This window comes from Hyperolius riggenbachi, chromosome 6 (genome assembly GCF_040937935.1).
Source record: "Hyperolius riggenbachi isolate aHypRig1 chromosome 6, aHypRig1.pri, whole genome shotgun sequence".
NCBI lineage: Eukaryota > Metazoa > Chordata > Amphibia > Anura > Hyperoliidae > Hyperolius > Hyperolius riggenbachi.
Genome location: NC_090651.1, coordinates 329,793,810 through 329,811,826, shown reverse-complemented (window position 1 = coordinate 329,811,826; position 18,017 = coordinate 329,793,810). Strand labels below are relative to the sequence as shown.

Sequence of the window (18,017 nt, the reverse complement as noted above, 5' to 3'; positions counted from 1 at the left end):
TTTTATATGCCATGCGGTTTATCATATTTGCTTTTGTGCAGAAGTATTATTATTCATTTAGAAATTACTGGTTCCCATAGTACAGTTTTTTTTGCTCTGAGAGCTGCCTTTGCAGTTCATTCATCTTGTAATACAGCACAAATCCTTTCTGAGTGTCTGACTGTGTTCAGGAGTGTCTGCAGTGTCAGAGAAGTGTTTACTTAATTGTATCAAGTGAAGAATGTAAACACAAGATAACATTATCTCCAGTTTGGATGCGTTCAGCTTTCTCTGCAGGGAACTTGTACGTCCCGTGTTTAACTAATTAAATGCCGTTCTAGTGAAAAAAAATTGGTGGTAGTATATAATATTCTGTAAATAATCTTTTAGAGCAAAGAAGAAATGCTGGGTTTCATTCCACTTTAAGGGGAATAGTGGGAATAAATCAACAATAATAGTAAGTGAAGAAAAAAAAAAACCTTGTAGATTCTGGGATGATCGATTTTGAAAATGAAAAGGAAAAATTTTTTTAAACTGTCATCTCTCTGAGTAAAAAAAAAAAAAAAAAGATTTTCCTTTGCATACTTAAAATCAACTTTCTCACAAACTACAAAATCCTTTTGGAAACTTCCCCTTAACAAACATAGCAATTTTGGTAAAGATAGCACGTATAGGGGCTTTGCTATTAACTGCTAAAGTTGGCACAAAAATTACGCAGAACTTTGGGTGATTATGCAAAATTAGAAATGGATTATGCACAACGAGTTGATTGTCTAAAACATAATTACATACGGCCGCAATTGTGAAAATTGTAAAAAAATGATACCAAATTTTATGTAATTGTAATTAGCATATCCGATTACGATCACTACTAATTCCTGTGAAATAAAGGAACGATGCCAAAACATTATACATGGAGCTACGGTATGCTTGCTTCACTTATTATTTTTTGCTTTGAAATTGAATTTTTTGTGTATGGTGCGAATCTTTAGCCTGTGCCTTCATTCCTCACTAAGCTGTTCTCATTGACTATCTCTAGTCATGTGATATTAGTGACAGGATTAGTGAGCACTGGTGTTCAATTAGCCTGCTGTAACCCTTAAAGGATACCCAAAGTGACATGATGAGATGGACATGTGTATGTACAGTGCTCAGCACACAAATAACTATGCTGTGTTCCTTTTTCCTGACTCAGACAGAAAGTGACTACAGTGTGACCCTCACTGATAAGAAATTCCAACTATAAAACACTTTCCTAGCAGAAAATGTCTTCTGAGAGCAAGAAAGATGTAAAAAGAGGAATTTCTTATCAGTGAGGGTCACACTGTAGTCACTTCCTGTCTGAGTCAGGACTGAGTCAGCCACTTGCATACCTGATATTTAACTCTTTCAGGCAGAGAAAGAAAAAAAGGAACACAGCATAGTTATTTGTGTGCTAGGCACTGTACATACACATGTCTATCTCATCATATCACATGCCACTTCGAGTATCCTTTTAAATTTTTTTTTGTTTAAATCATGTAGCGAGCCCAGGGCTCAGCGGCATCCCCCCACCCTCTTCGATCGCCTTCGGCGATCTCCGATCAGGAAATCCCGTTCAAAGAACGGGATTTCCTGGAGGGCTTCCCCCGTCGCCATGGCGACGGGGCGGGATGACGTCACCGACGTCAGCGACGTCGGGACGTCATTGGGAGTCCCGATCCACCCCTCGGCGCTGCCTGGCACTGATTGGCCAGGCAGCGCACGGGGTCTGGGAGGGGGGGGGCGCACGCCGCACCGGATAGCGGCGATCGGGCGCGGAGCGGCGGCGATCAGGGTACATAAAAAAATTATGTAAATCGACCCAGCAGGGCCTGAGCGGCACCCTCCGGCGGCTTACCCCGTGTCACACACGGGGTTACCGCTAAGGAGGTTAAAAAAGAGCAGCGATGTAACAATAGCCCCCGTGCGGACCCCCATAATCATGGGGGAGGTGAGGGCTGTGTAGTTCTCTCCACCTCCCTCTCCCCACATGAATGTAGAGTAGCACAGAAAGTGGTGTAATATTTGCCTGCTCCAGCACTGTGGGTCTTCTCCATGCTCCATGCCGCACACTCTCTCCTGTCATTCCCTGTCTTCCTATTACGTGACTCGCATCAGTCATGTGATCGGGAGAGGGTGCATGGCATGAGTTGTATTTTGTATAGCTTTATCTGCTCTTCAGTACATGCCCAGGAATATCTCACCTGGCGTTGTGACTTGAACACGGAACGTGAAGTTCGTGCTTCCAATGACGTTCCTGGCTCTGCACTCGTAGGTGCCGTCATCACTGCTAGTAACATTGGTAATGTGAAGAGTGGATTGAGTGTTGCTAAAGTCCACTGTAAATCTCTTATCCGTGGTATTGATAGGAACAGAGCCTGGGTTGAGAAAGAACCAGCTGAACTGAGGCTGAAAAGTGTTTGACGAGACAGTCACTGTCATGGTTGCATTTCCTCCTGTGTCCGCTGATGTTGTCGGTGTGCCACTGTGACTCGTGGATTGTGGACGTTCTGGTGAGAGAACATCAAACACTGGTAATTTATTGACATAGATGAAGAAATTAGTATTCATAACATTTTCTGATATATATTTTTATCTTCTCAAACTGTCAACACATGAAATTCAGGCGCCGGAGAGCTGCGGAAGTTTAGGGCGTCGCCATCGGTGTCCATACAATTATGTATAATAGTAGGAAATTTGGGCGCTAAAGACTCACACACAGGGCTGGATTTAGCATAAGGCACTGTAGGCACAAGCCTACAGGCGCCTGATGATGGAAAGGCGGCTCACTCCCCTCTCCTAGTGCCTCCCTCCTTCCCTATCCTGAGTTCTGAGCAAAGTGTAAATGAGAGGTTACTCACCCCGCTCTCAGCATTCCACTGATGAGATCTCCATTCGTTTGGGGGCACCTCTGGCTTCCTAATGCTAAGGGGCACCTGTAGCTAACTATGATGGACAAGGGAAGTAAGGGAGAAGAGACAGGTGGGCCAGCCAGTGCGGTTCGGCAAGGGGGGAGGGGGGGGGGGTGTTGTTGGTGCATGGAGAAGTCTAAGGTGCCAGGACATATATGCATATAGGCTCCTGTGAGATAAATCCGGCCCTGCTCACACAGTAAATAGCGGGCATTGGAGCTGCCTAATATGAAAACTGCAGCTACAAATAACGAGCACCGAAATATCATGCTACTAGTTGACCTAGGCCAGTTTAAAAACAGGCTCTAGGTCTCTGTCACACCGCTGCCACTGTGGCTTGTCAGTGCGCATGTGCGTTCACCCCCCCCCCCCCCCCCCCGCACGTGCGCACCAGTCTGCCGTGCACGTCCGGCTCCCTGGCTCAGGCTCCAGCGATTGACAAAACCTGAATTACGTCTGTACGTGGGTTAAGGTTAGGCGTGGGGGAGGGTTTAAGGTTAGGCGATGGGGAGGGTTTAAGGTTAGGCATGGTGGGAGGTTAGGGTTAGGCATTGGTAGGGGGTGGCAAGGGTTAGATATTGATAGATGGAGAGTTCAGTGTGAGAATAATGTTAAGTTTAGTTGTAGTAAAATATCAGTAACATTTATCTGTATTTTACTATCGTAATTACCACTGAAATAATAAAATATTGGTAAAACATTACCAATATTCTACCAATAGCTGTTCCAATCCTGGGTGATCAAATTTTACGGCTCCTTTACTTTACATTCCTCGATGTATCTTTTATACAAAATGCTTGTGTTTCTAATCACAGCACTAGAATTAGATGTACTGTAAATAGCAGCAGTGTAACATGGATATGGTTACAATGTAATGACATGACAGAATTTTATGTAATCATCATAGTTCTCTTCTAAACTAGGATCCACCTGATTTTTTCCTAGATTTGACTTCATGACCTCATAGTTACAATGGCCTCAATTCACTAAGCTTATCTCCTGTGTTTAATAACGTTTCTATAGTTATCACCATGGTGACAAGGCATGTAGTATTCAGGAAACATTTTACCTCAGGCAAACCTTCTGTCTTTAAGTTAACTCTTCAATCCTTAAAATAACTCCAGAATTCTAGACAGGCTGTTAATTAACTGCATGTGAAAATAACTACAGAGGAGGAAAATGAACTACAGAGGATGTAACTTAACTACAGAAGAGGTAACTTAAGTAATGGAGAGATAAGATAACTGTGTGATGGCAAGTTATCTCTTGCCTTATTATCTCCAGCGTGATCTTGTGATCTTAGTGAATTGAGGCCATATTTAGTTTGGTTGCAAAAAGACATCTGTCCATCAATTCCAACCAGGAACAAACAAAACAAAACACCAACCTAAACCTGAACTTAGTGGTTTCAGTCTTGTTAACCTCCTGAGCGGTATGGACGAGCTCAGCTCGTCCATCACCGCCGGAGGCTGCCGCTCAGGCCCTGCTGGGCCGATTTGCTTCAAATAAAAAGCAGCACACGCAGCCGGCACTTTGCCAGCCACGTGTGCTGCCTGATCGCCGCCGCGAGCAGCGGCGAAAGAGGGTCCCCCCAGCCGCCCGAGCCCTGCGCAGCCGGACCAATCAGTTCCGGCCAGCGCTAAGGGCTGGATCGGAGGCGGCTGACGTCAGGACGTCGGCTGACGTCCATGACGTCACTCCGCTCGTCGCCATGGCGACGAGGAAAGCCAAACAAGGAAGGCTGCTCATTGCGGCCTTCCTTGTTTGTTCTGGGCGCCGGAGGCGATCGGAAGAACGCCTCCGGAGCGCCCTCTAGTGGGCTTTCATGCAGCCAACTTTCAGTTGGCTGCATGAACTAGTTTTTTTTTAATTGAAAAAAAACCCTCCCGCAGCCTCCCTGGCGATCTCAATAGAACGCCGGGGAGGTTAAAGAGAGGTTGCATCTATGGAACTTTAACCAGATCAAAGTAAGTGATAGTTAATTTGGCCACTAACGAAACAATGATCATTTACAAACGATTATTAATATGAACAATTGGAAATGAAGATTTGGGACCACTAACAGATGAAAATCTCAGTCTAATCAGATTAATTAAATCCCTATGATTTTCGGATTGATCCCATCAATCTGATAGCATTGGTTAGGAGACTTTTATCATTAGTGGTCCCAAACAATAATTTCCAATCGTTCATACAAATAATTGTTTGTAAACAATTGTTCTGCAAATTGTATTGTTTGTGGCCACCTTTACAATGGAGTATGGTTCAGATGCTACTGTTAAGGCAAAGGCACAACTATGGGGGAGCAGTTGCAATAACACCATGAATAAAATTGTTTATTTTTTACAAAATTAATTTATAGATTATTTAGTCAGTATTTGCCCATTGCAAAAGCTTTCCTCTCCTTGATTTACATTCTGAAATGTATCACTGGTGGTGACATCTTTAGTTCTGCCAGGTGATCTGTACGGAACGGAATGTTTGTTACCGAGATTTCTATGCACAATGGGAGATATTGCTTGCTTGCCAGTTGGAAAAAGCCGTTATTACCCCCCCATACAACAAGGTTCACAGACAGAAAACTGTCAGGACCAGGGTCATGACATCACACTGTGGGAGGGGTTTAACCACAGTATCAGCCACACAGACCCCCCCCCCCCTGTTAATCTATTCCAGAAAATGTAAAGATTTATTGTGGGAAAGAGATATCAGCTACTGATTGGGATGAAGTTAAATCCTTGGTTTAAGTTCTTCTTTAAACATTGCCAACTCACCTAATGTTGTTTTGCACTCCGATTTCCTCCCCACCTGGTCTCCTTGACAGACCAACTCAGGTTGCTGCACTTCATTGCCGACTGTTACATTTTTCATTACAATGTTTTGTCCGGTCTCCACCGTGCCATTAAATGTCAGGTTGATACTTGCTGGAGGTGTCCCCCCTGACCAGGAGCAGGTGAACAGCGCATACTCAGGAAACGGCTGTATTTCACAAGCGATGCTTGTATTGGCTGGAGCCCCTGTAATGGGAAGAAAACTATCATAAAACTGTAAATTCTTACTTATACTACACATTTTCCATTGACACAAACGCTCTAGATGTTTATAGCTTATTAACTACATTATGATCCAACACAATACAAAAATGCAAAACTCACATCAGATATTTACTTGTAGCTTTAGAATATTGTCCAGTTAAAAATCTGCTTAGTGCCATCTGATCTCTTTAACATATTCTAAAGGGGTGCCTTCGTAGTGTCATTAAACATAAACTGTAAGGGCTTGATTCACAAAAGAGTGCTAACTGTTAGCACGGGCGTTTTCGCGCAAATTTTCGCATTGCGCGCGATCGCAAATTTTCATGTGAAACGATAACGTTTTCGCGCGCAAACGTGATTTTTTGCACGAAAACGATATCGATTTAGCTCAAAAATTTGCGTTTGCACGTGAAAACATTATTGTTTCGATCGCAAAATCGCCCGTGCTAACATTTAGCACCGCTTTGTGAATCAGGCCCTAAGTCTGGTTTTACACTTTTTTTGTGTTGCAGTGTGATGTTATGCTGCATGCCACCGCAACGGAAAAAACAATAACCATATGACCCTGCGGCAGAGTGCACAGACAGGGTCATCTGCATAGTGCCGCCCCCTGTTCAGTGACGTACTTCCTGCTGGACAGGAAGTACATAACTGGGATTCCCGGCAGTTTATGTGTGTCACCCATCGACTTCCATCACTGCAAGCACTGTGGATTAAGCGCAGTGCTTGGGGTAATGCGCTGCTACCCTTGCGCCGGGTCTGATACTTCCAGCGCACTGCACCAAGGAGCTGATTCACAAACCTAATCTCATGATTTATTTCTCCTTACTTTTTTTACACATTATTCATAAGATTATTTTTCAGCACGCTCCAAGCAACAAGATCATTCAAAAAAGTTGTTCTTGATTAGATTAACTTTCATGTTACTTTTCTTGCCTTAGTTTTAGTTATTTTTGCTTGTTAGGCAATTAAAATGGTTTGCAAAGATTAGGTGAAAAACATTAAGGAGAGCTAACTCATGAAAAATCAACACCTAAGTGTGAAAGTCTCTATAGACTTTCGTTGCTTTGCGGCCCCATAGGGTAACAACGCAGGCATTACTTGCAAGTGTATAAGGGCCCTAAAGGTGCCTATACATTACTCGATATTGCGGCCCAGTCGACATTCCGATTAGAGACTCAGCGCCACATCATGGCTGCTCAATCAATCTTCCAATCGATTTCCATCCATGGGGATAATCCATTCCTGATAATTTCAGACGCAAGTGCTCGATTGGGTGCACAGTGGTAACAGCGTTCAATCAATGTAATGACGGACCCCTGGCAGGTGTCCCCAAAGTTAAAAAGTGTTCCACTTTGGCTGTGTACAGTGTCTAGTCTCCAGGGCCGAATTTGTACTCTTTACCGCCCAAGGCCACTGCTACCAGCCGCCCTTCTTCAGTATAGGTAGCGAGTTGACCATCCCCCCTTCCCTCCAGTATAGGTAGCCAGATGACTCCCTTAATCCCTCCTTTTCCCACCCCCCTTTCAGTATAGGTAGCCAGCTCACATTTACACTGCAGCAGCAATTATTGTCACTCATTTCTCCGCTCGTCTCCAGTGCAGAAGCTTCCTCTTCCTTTCCGTCTCCATAGTCGCCGGCCACAATGCAAACGTGCACAGAGAGCAAGGTGACTGCTGCACAGGCGGCTAGCAGCAGAGTACTGCGGTCAGGCGATCACCTGACCTGATCTCCCTGCATTGCAGCATTTACAAGCTTGCAAATGCTGCACCAGTTTAGCCTGCTGCTTTGGTGCCATTGCTGCTGTGGTGCCCTACACACAGACACAGAACATTTATATCACGCTTTTCTCTTGGTGGACTCAAAGCGCCAGAGCTGCAGCCACTAGGACGCACTCTATAGGCAGTAGCAGTGTTAGGGAGACTTGCCCAAGGTCTCCTACTGAATAGGTGCTGGCTTACTGAACAGGCAGAGCCGAGATTCAAACCCAGGTATCTTGTGTCAGAGGCAGAGCCCTTAACCAGTGTCCAGCCAGTGTCCAGCCAGTGTCCAACCACTATCCAGCCACCAGGCCATGGCCTAGGTGGCCTTGGCCTAAATCCGGCCCTGATAGTCTCCTCTGTCCCCCGGCATTGTCCTAGCCTTCTCTGGTGTGTGGCATCACCCTGACCACCTGTACCATGTTGCACCAGGCACATGTGCAACATCACTACCCAGCCTGGTGCCCCGTGGTGCAGGTGGTTGCGTTTTGTATTTGTGAACTGAAAACGCATTAAAATACACGCAAGACGCACAAAAAAATGCACACAACATTAAAGTGGATCCAAAATGAAAAACTAACTATAACAAGTAACTTGTCTATATATCTAAAGTTTAGATAGTTTACACAGCTAATCTAGCTGCAAACAGATTTAATAGAATATAATTATGTCTTCCTGTGATACAATGACAGCAGCCATGTTGTTTGTAAACATTACACAGAGGCAGGCTTATCTGCATGTTGAGCACCCAGCCTGTGAACAAAAACCTAATCCCCCCTCCTCCTCCCCTCTGCCTCTGAAATCAATGACTAGTAACACCTCCCCCTCCTCCTGCCCAGACTGAGCTCCCATGAGCCCTTGCTATTGCCTGCCAAGGCTCTCTGGAGAAGCTGTGGGCGAGACTTGTTTAGTTTATAGGGAATTAAAGTATTAAAACAAAAAAGTATTTGGCTTGAGGAATGCCCTATAAACAATAGGAAAGGAACACAATTATGCAATGAGTAAAAGTTTACCTCGGATCCACTTTAACATAAAACTTGATATAAATTGCAGCCTTTTACGCTATGTCATATGTGAACCCAGCCTCAGAGTTCATATCATCTAGAAGAGCACTATGACTGTGGACTGTGCAGCTCTGCTTTGAGAAAGACAGAATGTAAGGGCCTGAAAAAATTGGAGAGGAGTACCCTGTAGTTCTTGAGAAGTGCATGCAACACAGCTTTTTACAACGGAGAGCAGTTTAAAGCGGTATTGTCACCATAAAAATCAAATTTCAACAGCAACTGGTGTGAGTGTATTAATTGATAAAGATGCTAATCCTGCATTCAAAACTTTTTCTGCTGTTATGATTTGGAGTTATCACATACCTAAGGAGCACTGGCCCTTTAGTAGTCAGTGCCAAACAGTTGCATGCTGGGGGTTCTTTTTATCTATAATACAGTACATTCCTCCTCTTTCCTTTATTTCCATTCCTAGCTGGTTATCTGAAACATGATCCCCTGCTCCCTTGTGTTTTACAAGCAAGGCTGAGGAGACTCAGTAATTGGAGGAGAAAAGAAAAAAGTTAAGGGCAGAAATGACATCAGGATTTAGCCTCAGCTGTGGGCAAAAGACATGGCCCCCACCAGGAACAGAATTCTCTTCATTTACTATATACAATTCAATGAAATTAAAAAGTGGACAGTACAAAACATATGTTATGTAAGTAGATAAAGTATTTATCTACTTATATATGTGTTTTTTTCCCTGACATAGTATGGCTAATCCTACTGCTTTAACACTCTTTTTTCCAGTACTGTTATTTTATTATTATTATTATTATTTATTTATAAAGCGCCAACATATTCCGTGGCGCTGTACAATGTAAGAAAACAAACAAGGGATACATAACGATACAGACAATGATATACATCAAATATGAACACTGATACAAAATACAGCACTGCTGATTACAATTTGATTTAACATGATGACTAAAATGTATAAATGTCTAACAGTGTGCAAGCAATTAAATTAATAACAGTCCATGACACAAAAGGATGAGAGCCCTGCCCTTGCGAGCTTACAATCTAAAGGAATGGGGTGGAAACAAGAGGTGGGGTCCGTATACAGTATATGTACAGGCAGTGCGTAATTAGGTTATTTAGTGGGTGCATGGCCTAAGCTAGAGAATATGCTTCTCAGAAAAGGTGGGTTTTGAGGGAGCGTTTAAAAATTTCAAAGGTGGGAGAGTGGCGAATGTGTTGTGGAAGGGCATTCCAGAGGAGGGGTGAGGCACGTGAGAAGTCTTGTGCACGTGAATGTGAGGAGGTAATTGTAGAAGAGGATAGAAGAAGCTCGTGTGCAGATCTGAGATTGCGGTTGGGTTGGTATCTGGAGACTAGTGAGGAGATGTACGGGGAGAGATTGAGGAGAGCTTTGTAGGTTAGGGTTAAGAGTTTGAACTGAATCCTCTCATTAATTGGTAGCCAGTGAAGAGCTTGACAGAGAGGGTCAGCAGAGGAAGAGCGAGAGGAGAGATGAATGAGTCGAGCAGCAGAGTTCAGTACAGAATTGAGCGGTGTTAGTCAGTTAGTTGGAAGTCCACCCAGCAATATATTGCAATAGTCCAATCGAGATATAATAAGAGCATGTACTAACATTTTGGTTGTGTCATGGGAGAGAAAAGGTCGGATACATGCTATGTTTTTCAGTTGGAAATAGCAGGAGCTGGTTAGGGAGTTAGTGTGAGGAGTAAATGAGAGAGAAGAATCAAATATTACCCCCAAGCACCGTGCTTTGGGAACTGATGTTATAGACGTGTTGTTAACATTTATTGTAATATCAGGCAAAGGGGTGGACAGGGATGGTGGAAAGACTATTAGTTCAGTTTTATTCATATTAAGTTTTAAGAAGCGAGAGGACATGAAAGAGGAAATAGCGGCCAGGCAGTCGGGAACCCGTGTGAGGAGGGAGTTAAGGTCTGGGGCCGAGAGGTACAGTTGTGTATCGTCTGCATATAGGTGGTATTGGAAACCAAATAAGCTGATTAAGTTACCAAGACCGTGCATGTAGATGGAGAAGAGGAGGGGACCCAGGACAGAGCCTTGAGGTACCCCTACAGTCAGAGGATGTGAAGAGGAGGCCTGATCTGAATAAGAAACAGTGAAAGACCTTCCAGAGAGGTAGGAAGATATCCAGGAGAGAGAGAGGTCCTTTATTCCTATAGATGAAAGGATCTGTAGGAGTAGAGTGTGGTCGACAGTGTCGAATGCTGATGACAGATCTAGAAGGATGAGTATGGAATAATAGCCTTTGGATTTAGCTGTGAGGAGATCATTAGCTAATTTGGTGAGGGCTGTTTCTGTGGAGTGGTTTGGCCGGAAGCCAGATTGGAACTGATCAAGCAAGGAATTTGCAGATAAATACTGACTTAGTTCAGCATGAATGTGGCGTTCAAGTAATTTAGATGCAAATGGAAGAAGTGACACTGGGCAGTAGTAAGCAAGGTCGGTGGGGTCTAGAAAAGGTTTTTTAAAGAGAATCTGTATTGTTAAAATCGCACAAAAGTAAACATACCAGTGCGTTAAGGGACATCTCCTATTACCCTCTGTCACAATTTCGTCGCTCCCCGCCGCATTAAAAGTGGTTAAAAACAGTTTTAAAAAGTTTGTTTATAAACAAACAAAATGGCCACCAAAACAGGAAGTAGGTTGATGTACAGTATGTCCACACATAGAAAATACATCCATACACAAGCAGGCTGTATACAGCATTCCTTTTGAATCTCAAGAGATCATTTGTGTGTTTCTTTCCCCCCTGAGGGGGGAGTGCATAGCAGAACCACAACACTGAAGAACTTGGCAGCCTTCCAGACACAGGCTGACAAGTCTGACAAGGGAAAGATACATTGATTTATTACAGAGACTGTGATAGTACAAAGTGCTGCAGTAAGCCAGAACACATTAGAATAGCTTTTGGAACTTGTAGGATGATAAAAAACAGGATGCAATTTTTGCTACGGAGTCTCTTTAAGTAGTGGTGTTACAACAGCCCTCTTGAGTGAGGATGGAAAAATTCCGGTGGAGAGGGATAGGTTAAACAGCGATGTTAGGGCAGGGATGAGGGATGTGGATAGCTGAGGAATGAGATGTGATGGGATAGGATCCAACGAACAGGTGGTTAGATGGGATTTGGAGATAAGGGAATGTTCGGAGAGTGGAGAGAAACTGGAAAGAGAGCAGTCAACAAGAGGAGTGGAGGTGGAGTTTAATGTCTGCGTGGAAAACACACTACGGATTTTTGCAATTTTATCTGTAAAGTATGTTGCAAATTCTTCAGCTGATAAGCATGAAGAAGGAGGAGGAGGGGGTGGACGGAGAAGGGAGTTGAAAGTACTGAACAGGCGCTTTGGATTGTGCAAGTGGGAGGATATGAGGGAGGAGAAGTATGATTGTTTTGCAGAAGAGAGAGCGGTTTTAAACTTGTTCAACTCTTTTTTGTAAGTAATAAAATCCTCATTAGTATTAGTTTTTCTCCAACGGCGTTCAGCTACCCTAAAACACCCCATTAGCTGTTTAGTAGCATTGGTCAGCCAGGGTTGGCGACTGACACGGTGTGGGCGGACATTGGTGAGGGGTGCGATTTCATCCATGACTTGCGTGATTGAGCAGTGATAGTGTGCAGCTGCTGAGTCAGGGTCAGCGAATGGTTGTTTGAGGAGAGGTGCCAAGGCATCAGAGACAGATTGCATGTCTATGTTGCGGTAGTTCCTGCGTGTATATGAGCGTGGTTGAGGCAGGGTGGTAGGAAGAGAGGAGGAGAGAGAGAAGTTTAGTAAGTTATGATCAGAGAGCGGGAGAGGAGTATTAGTGAAATCAGTGATAGAACAGAGACGAGTGAATATGAGGTCAAGTGTATAACCATTAGAGTGAGTTGGAGCAGTGGACCACTGAGACAGGCCGTAGGAGGAAGTAAGTGACAGAAGTTTAGTGGCGGCAGAATTGTTGGTGTCAACATTATTGTTAAAGTCGCCCACAATGATGGTAGGGATATCGGAGGACAGGAACTGGAGGAGCCATGCAGAGAGGTGATCTAGGAAGAAGGAAGCAGGGCCAGGAGGGCGGTAGATTATTGCGATCTGGAGGTTAGAGGGAGAGTATAGACGGACTGCATGGACTTCAAAGGAAGGTAGAGAAAGAGAAGGAATGAGGGTGAGTGGCTTGAAGGAGCATCTATCAGAGAAAAGAATGCCCACACCACCGCCATGTTTATTCCCACTTCTAGGCGTGTGACTAAAGTGGAATCCCCCATAAGAGAGGGGGGCAGGTGAGACCGTGTCAGAAGGCGTCAGCCATGTTTCTGTGACCCCAAAGAAGGTGAAGGCGTTGGAATTGAAAAGGTCATGGATAAATGGAAGTTTGTTGCAGACTGAGCGGGCATTCCAGAGAGCAGCAGAGATAGGTGGGGGAGGAGGGGGGAGAAGAGGAATATTAATAAGGTTGTGGCAGTTTCGGTGTGCATGTGGTTGGCTGTTTGCAGTGCGATTAGTGTGCAAGAGGCGTACGTACAAAAAGGGCGCCCAGACAAAAAGGGCGCGGGGTGTAAACGCTAATTAACAATTAATCATTAATAGCGTTTATAAAAATAGTGTGCTATATTTCGTTTACAAATAATGTTTAACAAATTTATAAATCATTAAATAATGTTTATGAAATCGGCAATTGAGAAAACTTTAATCTTCCCTGTTTCAAAAGTGAAACTTAGAATTACGTTTATTAAAATAACGATAATATATGATTAATTGTTATAATTGTATATTATTGTGAATAACCTTCATTTATGGTTTGTTCTTATAATAAAATCTGAAAATATTCTTTATAACGATGATATAAATATAACTACGTTCGTAATAAGTGTTGTAAAACATTAGTAAATATTACTAAAATTGTAGTAAAACTATACCTAAGCCTACTCTCACACAGAACCCTCCCTGTACCTATCCCTAACCCCTAGACCCCCCTGTTGGTGCCTAAACCTAAGACCCCCCTGGTGGTGCCTAAACCTAAGACCCCCCTGTTGGTGCCTAAACCTAAAGGTGGCCATACACTGGTCGATTTGCCATCAGATTCGACCAACAGATAGATCCCTCTCTGATCGAATCTGATCAGAGAGGGATCGTATGGCTACCTTTACAGCAAACAGATTGTGAACCGATTTCAGCCTGAAACCGTTCACAATTTGTTGTGGTGGTGCTGCTGCTGCTGCCCCCGCCCGCATACATTACCTGCCCCGCCGGCGCGACTCCAGTCCCCCGGTCACCGCTGCTCTGTCTGCGCTCTGGTCTCCAGGTCCGGCATGCCTCACTTCTTCTAGCCCAGCAGGAAGTTTAAACAGTAGAGGGCGCTCTACTGTTTAAACTTCCTGCCGGGCTAGAAGAAGTGAGGCATGCCGGACCTGGAGACCAGAGCGCAGACAGAGCAGCGGTGACTGGGAGACTGGAGTCGCGCCGGCGGAGCAGGTAATGTATGCGGGCTCTATTGCGTCGGTCGTCGGGCACTTGAACGCCGCTAGCGACGTGCTCCCTACTGGCGGGCGATCGACGGTAATTTTCCGCACGGAGCGATCGACGGGATCAGACGAAATGGATCGAAATTCGGCGTGTAGCGCGAACGATTGGCAGCAGATTTGATCCCAGTGATCGAATCTGCTGTTGAAACGGCGGCAAATCGGGCCAGTGTATGGCCAGCTTAAGACTCCCCTGGTGGTGCCTAAACCTAAGACTCCCCTGGTGGTGCCTAAACCTAAGATTCCCCTGGTGGTGCCTAAACCTAAGACCCCCCCTGGTGGTGCCTAAACCTAAGACCCCCCTGGTGGTGCCTAAACCTAAGACCCCCCTGGTGGTGCATAAACCTAAGACTCCCCTGGTGGTGCCTAAACCTAAGACCCCCCTGGTGGTGCCTAAACCTAAGACCCCCCTGGTGATGCCTAACCCTAACCACCCCCCTTAGTCATCGCTTTATTATGTGGATAATAATGTTTTACAAATTGTGACTCCAAAAAATATATTGCAATTTACATTACGTACTGATCGCTTTATTTTGTGAATAATGTTTTAAAAACAGTAAGGGATAAAACTTTAAATAAAAAAATATATTGCAATTTACATTACGTACTGACAGGGCCGCCATCAGAAATTTTGGGGCCCCTCACAAATCATCAGTCCGGGCCCCCCCCCCCAAACTGAGAAATGTGCGTAGCCATTACATGTTGGCAGAGCTAGTTGGAGGCTTGCTGTCCACAAATTAATCACGAATAACCACGGTGGATACTCGTGATTCAAGTTAGCTCTAATTGCCACAGCTGAGCGGCTAGATGCGGCGGGGTTAATTACCCAGACCGCCGCTCTCCGCCCAGCGTTTCAACGAGGTGCAAGTTTCCGAATGGACGCGTTGCAAGCCTCGATATCGAGCACTTCCTCCTTCAAGCCGGAAGGAGGAAGTGCTCCATCATTTTTTTAGAACCTCCCAGTTTTATTTTCTGTTTAAAAAAACTAAAAAAGTAGGTTTAATGCTATTGTCTCATATGGTAATGATTCAGCTTTTCCCATAGTCTCGCAGTTAGCAATCATGTGACCCCCAACAAGACAAATTCAGCAATCATGAGTCCCCCAACAAGACAAATTCAGCAATCATGAGGCCCCCAACAAGATAAATTCAGCAATCGTGAGACCCCCAACAAGACAAATTCAGCAATCATGAGGCCCCAACAAATCATGAGGTCCCCAACAAATCATGAGGCCCCCAACAAGACAAATTCAGCAATCTTGAGGCAATGAGGCTCCCAACAAATCATGAGGCCCCCAACAAGTAAAAATTTAATCATTAGGCCCCCAACAAGACAAATTCAGCAGACATGAGGCACATAAATAGACAGCATTTCACATAAATAGGCAGAATGCCCCCTTATTATGGTAGACACCTCTCACCTGGATTCTGACAGGGACCCCCAGGTTAGGTAGTGAGTGACATGGAGCCCTTTTAGGTAGTGAGTGAGTGACAGGGAGCCCCTTTAGGGAGGGAGTGAGTGACAGGGAGCCCCTTTAGCTAGTGAGCGAGTGACAGGGAGCCCCTTTAGGGAGTGAGTGACAGGGAGCCCCTTTAGGGAGTGAGTGAGTGACAGGGAGCCCCTTTAGCTAGTGAGTGAGAGACAGGGAGCCCCTTTAGCTAGTGAGTGAGAGACAGGGAGCCCCTTTAGCTAGTGAGTGAGTGACAGGGAGGCCCTTTAGGGAGTGAGTGAGTGAGTGAGTGACAGGGAGCCCCTTTAGCGAGTGAGTGAGTGACAGGGAGCCCCTTTAGCTAGTGAGTGAGTGACAGGGAGGCCCTTTAGGGAGTGAGTGAGTGAGTGACAGGGAGCCCCTTTAGGGAGTGAGTGAGTGACAGGGAGCCCCTTCAGCTAGTGAGTGAGTGACAGGGAGCCCCTTTAGCTAGTGAGTGAGTGACAGGGAGCCCCTTTAGCTAGTGAGTGAGTGACAGGGAGCCCCTTTAGCTAGTGAGTGAGTGACAGGGAGCCCCTTTAGCTAGTGAGTGAGTGACAGGGAGGCCCTTTAGCTAGTGAGTGAGTGACAGGGAGCCCCTTTAGCTAGTGAGTGAGTGACAGGGAGCCCCTTTAGCTAGTGAGTGAGTGACAGGGAGCCCCTTTAGCTAGTGAGTGAGTGAAAGGGAGCCCCTTTAGCTAGTGAGTGACAGGGAGCCCCTTTAGGGAGTGAGTGCCAGGGAGCCCCTTTAGCTAGTGAGTGAGTGACAGGGAGCCCCTTTAGCTAGTGAGTGAGTGACAGGGAGGCCCTTTAGCTAGTGAGTGAGTGACAGGGAGCCCCTTTAGCAAGTGAGTGAGTGACAGGGAGACCCTTTAGCTAGTGAGTGAGTGACAGGGAGCCCCTTTAGCTAGTGAGTGAGTGACAGGGAGGCCCTTTAGCTAGTGAGTGAGTGACAGGGAGCCCCTTTAGCAAGTGAGTGAGTGACAGGGAGGCCCTTTAGCTAGTGAGTGAGTGACAGGGAGGCCCTTTAGCAAGTGAGTGAGTGACAGGGAGCCCCTTTAGCTAGTGAGTGAGTGACAGGGAGCCCCATTAGGCAGTGAGTGAGTGACAGGGAGGCCCTTTAGCTAGGGAGTGAGTGACAGGGAGGCCCTTTAGCTAGTGAGTGAGTGACAGGGAGCCCCATTAGGCAGTGAGTGAGTGACAGGTAGGCCCTTTAGCTAGGGAGTGAGTGACAGGTAGGCCCTTTAGCTAGTGAGTGAGTGACAGGGAGGCCCTTTAGCTAGTGAGTGAGTGAGTGACAGGGAGGCCCCCCCCAGCCGCCACTTCCCCTACCTTGCCAGGCTGCCAGCAGCGTCAGACCTCAAGATCAGCGGCGACCCGACCAGTAAGAGCGGGCGCTGGACGCACCCGCTCTATATGCGGAAGTGACGTCACTTCCGCATATCAGTGCGGGCGCTGGGTCCTAGCGCCCGCACTATTGTCGCCGCCTGATCGAGGTCTGACGCGGCGGCGGAGGCGGCGGCTAGAGGGATGGATGGAGGGAGGGAGCAGCGGCCAGGGGAGGTTGAGCGGCGGTCGGGCGGCACCCGCTAGGGCCGCGGCGGGGATGGGGCCCCCCTGCAGGCCCGGGCCCGTGACGGGAGTCACGGATGTCCCCCCCTGATGGCGGGCCTGCGTACTGATCGCTTTATTTTGTGAATAATGTTTTAAAAACAGTAAGGTATAAAACTTTAAATAATGTTTTAATTAGTTAATTAAGATAAACATGTTTAGTATTTTTATAAACGTTATTCGGCACTGGTGCATTTTATAAACGTAAATCACCACAAGCTCAGTTATAAATCATTAAACATCTCCGGGCGCCGTTTGTAAACTTTATTTAGCTCCGGCGCCCTTTTTTCCTGCTCGGCGCCCATTAAACGTTATTTATTATGGGAGTGAATGGCGGCGCCCTTTTTGTCCACTAGCTGCCTGCTAGAGATGGGCCGAACCTCCGATTTTAGGTTCGCGAACCGGGTTCGCGAACTTTCGCGTAACGTTCGGTTCGCGTTAAAGTTTGCGAACCGCAATACACTTCAATGGGGATGCGAACTTTGAAAAAAAATAATAATTATGCTGGCCACAAAACTGATGGAAAAGATGTTTTAAGGGGTCTAACACCTGGAGGGGGGCATGGCGGAGTGGGATACATGCCAAAAGTCAAGGGGAAAAATCTGGATTTGACGCAAAGCAGCGTTTTAAGGGCAGAAATCACATTGAATGCTAAATGACAGGCCTAAAGTGCTTTAAAACATCT

The 18,017-nt window shown here is 45.7% G+C and overlaps 1 protein-coding gene across 2 annotated transcripts in view; it reads right to left on the bottom strand.

Moving 5' to 3' along the window:
* LOC137522910 (carcinoembryonic antigen-related cell adhesion molecule 1-like) overlaps window positions 1-18,017 on the bottom strand; it is a 123,537-nt gene that overhangs the window by 9,156 nt on the left and 96,364 nt on the right. For both annotated transcript variants that reach the window (XM_068243053.1, XM_068243052.1), the window contains exons 4-5: window positions 5,687-5,929; window positions 2,205-2,510 (exon numbers count right to left, since the gene is read on the bottom strand). In XM_068243053.1, coding sequence (XP_068099154.1) covers window positions 2,205-2,510; window positions 5,687-5,929 — 549 coding nt within the window. The remainder of the gene's footprint in view (window positions 1-2,204; window positions 2,511-5,686; window positions 5,930-18,017) is intronic.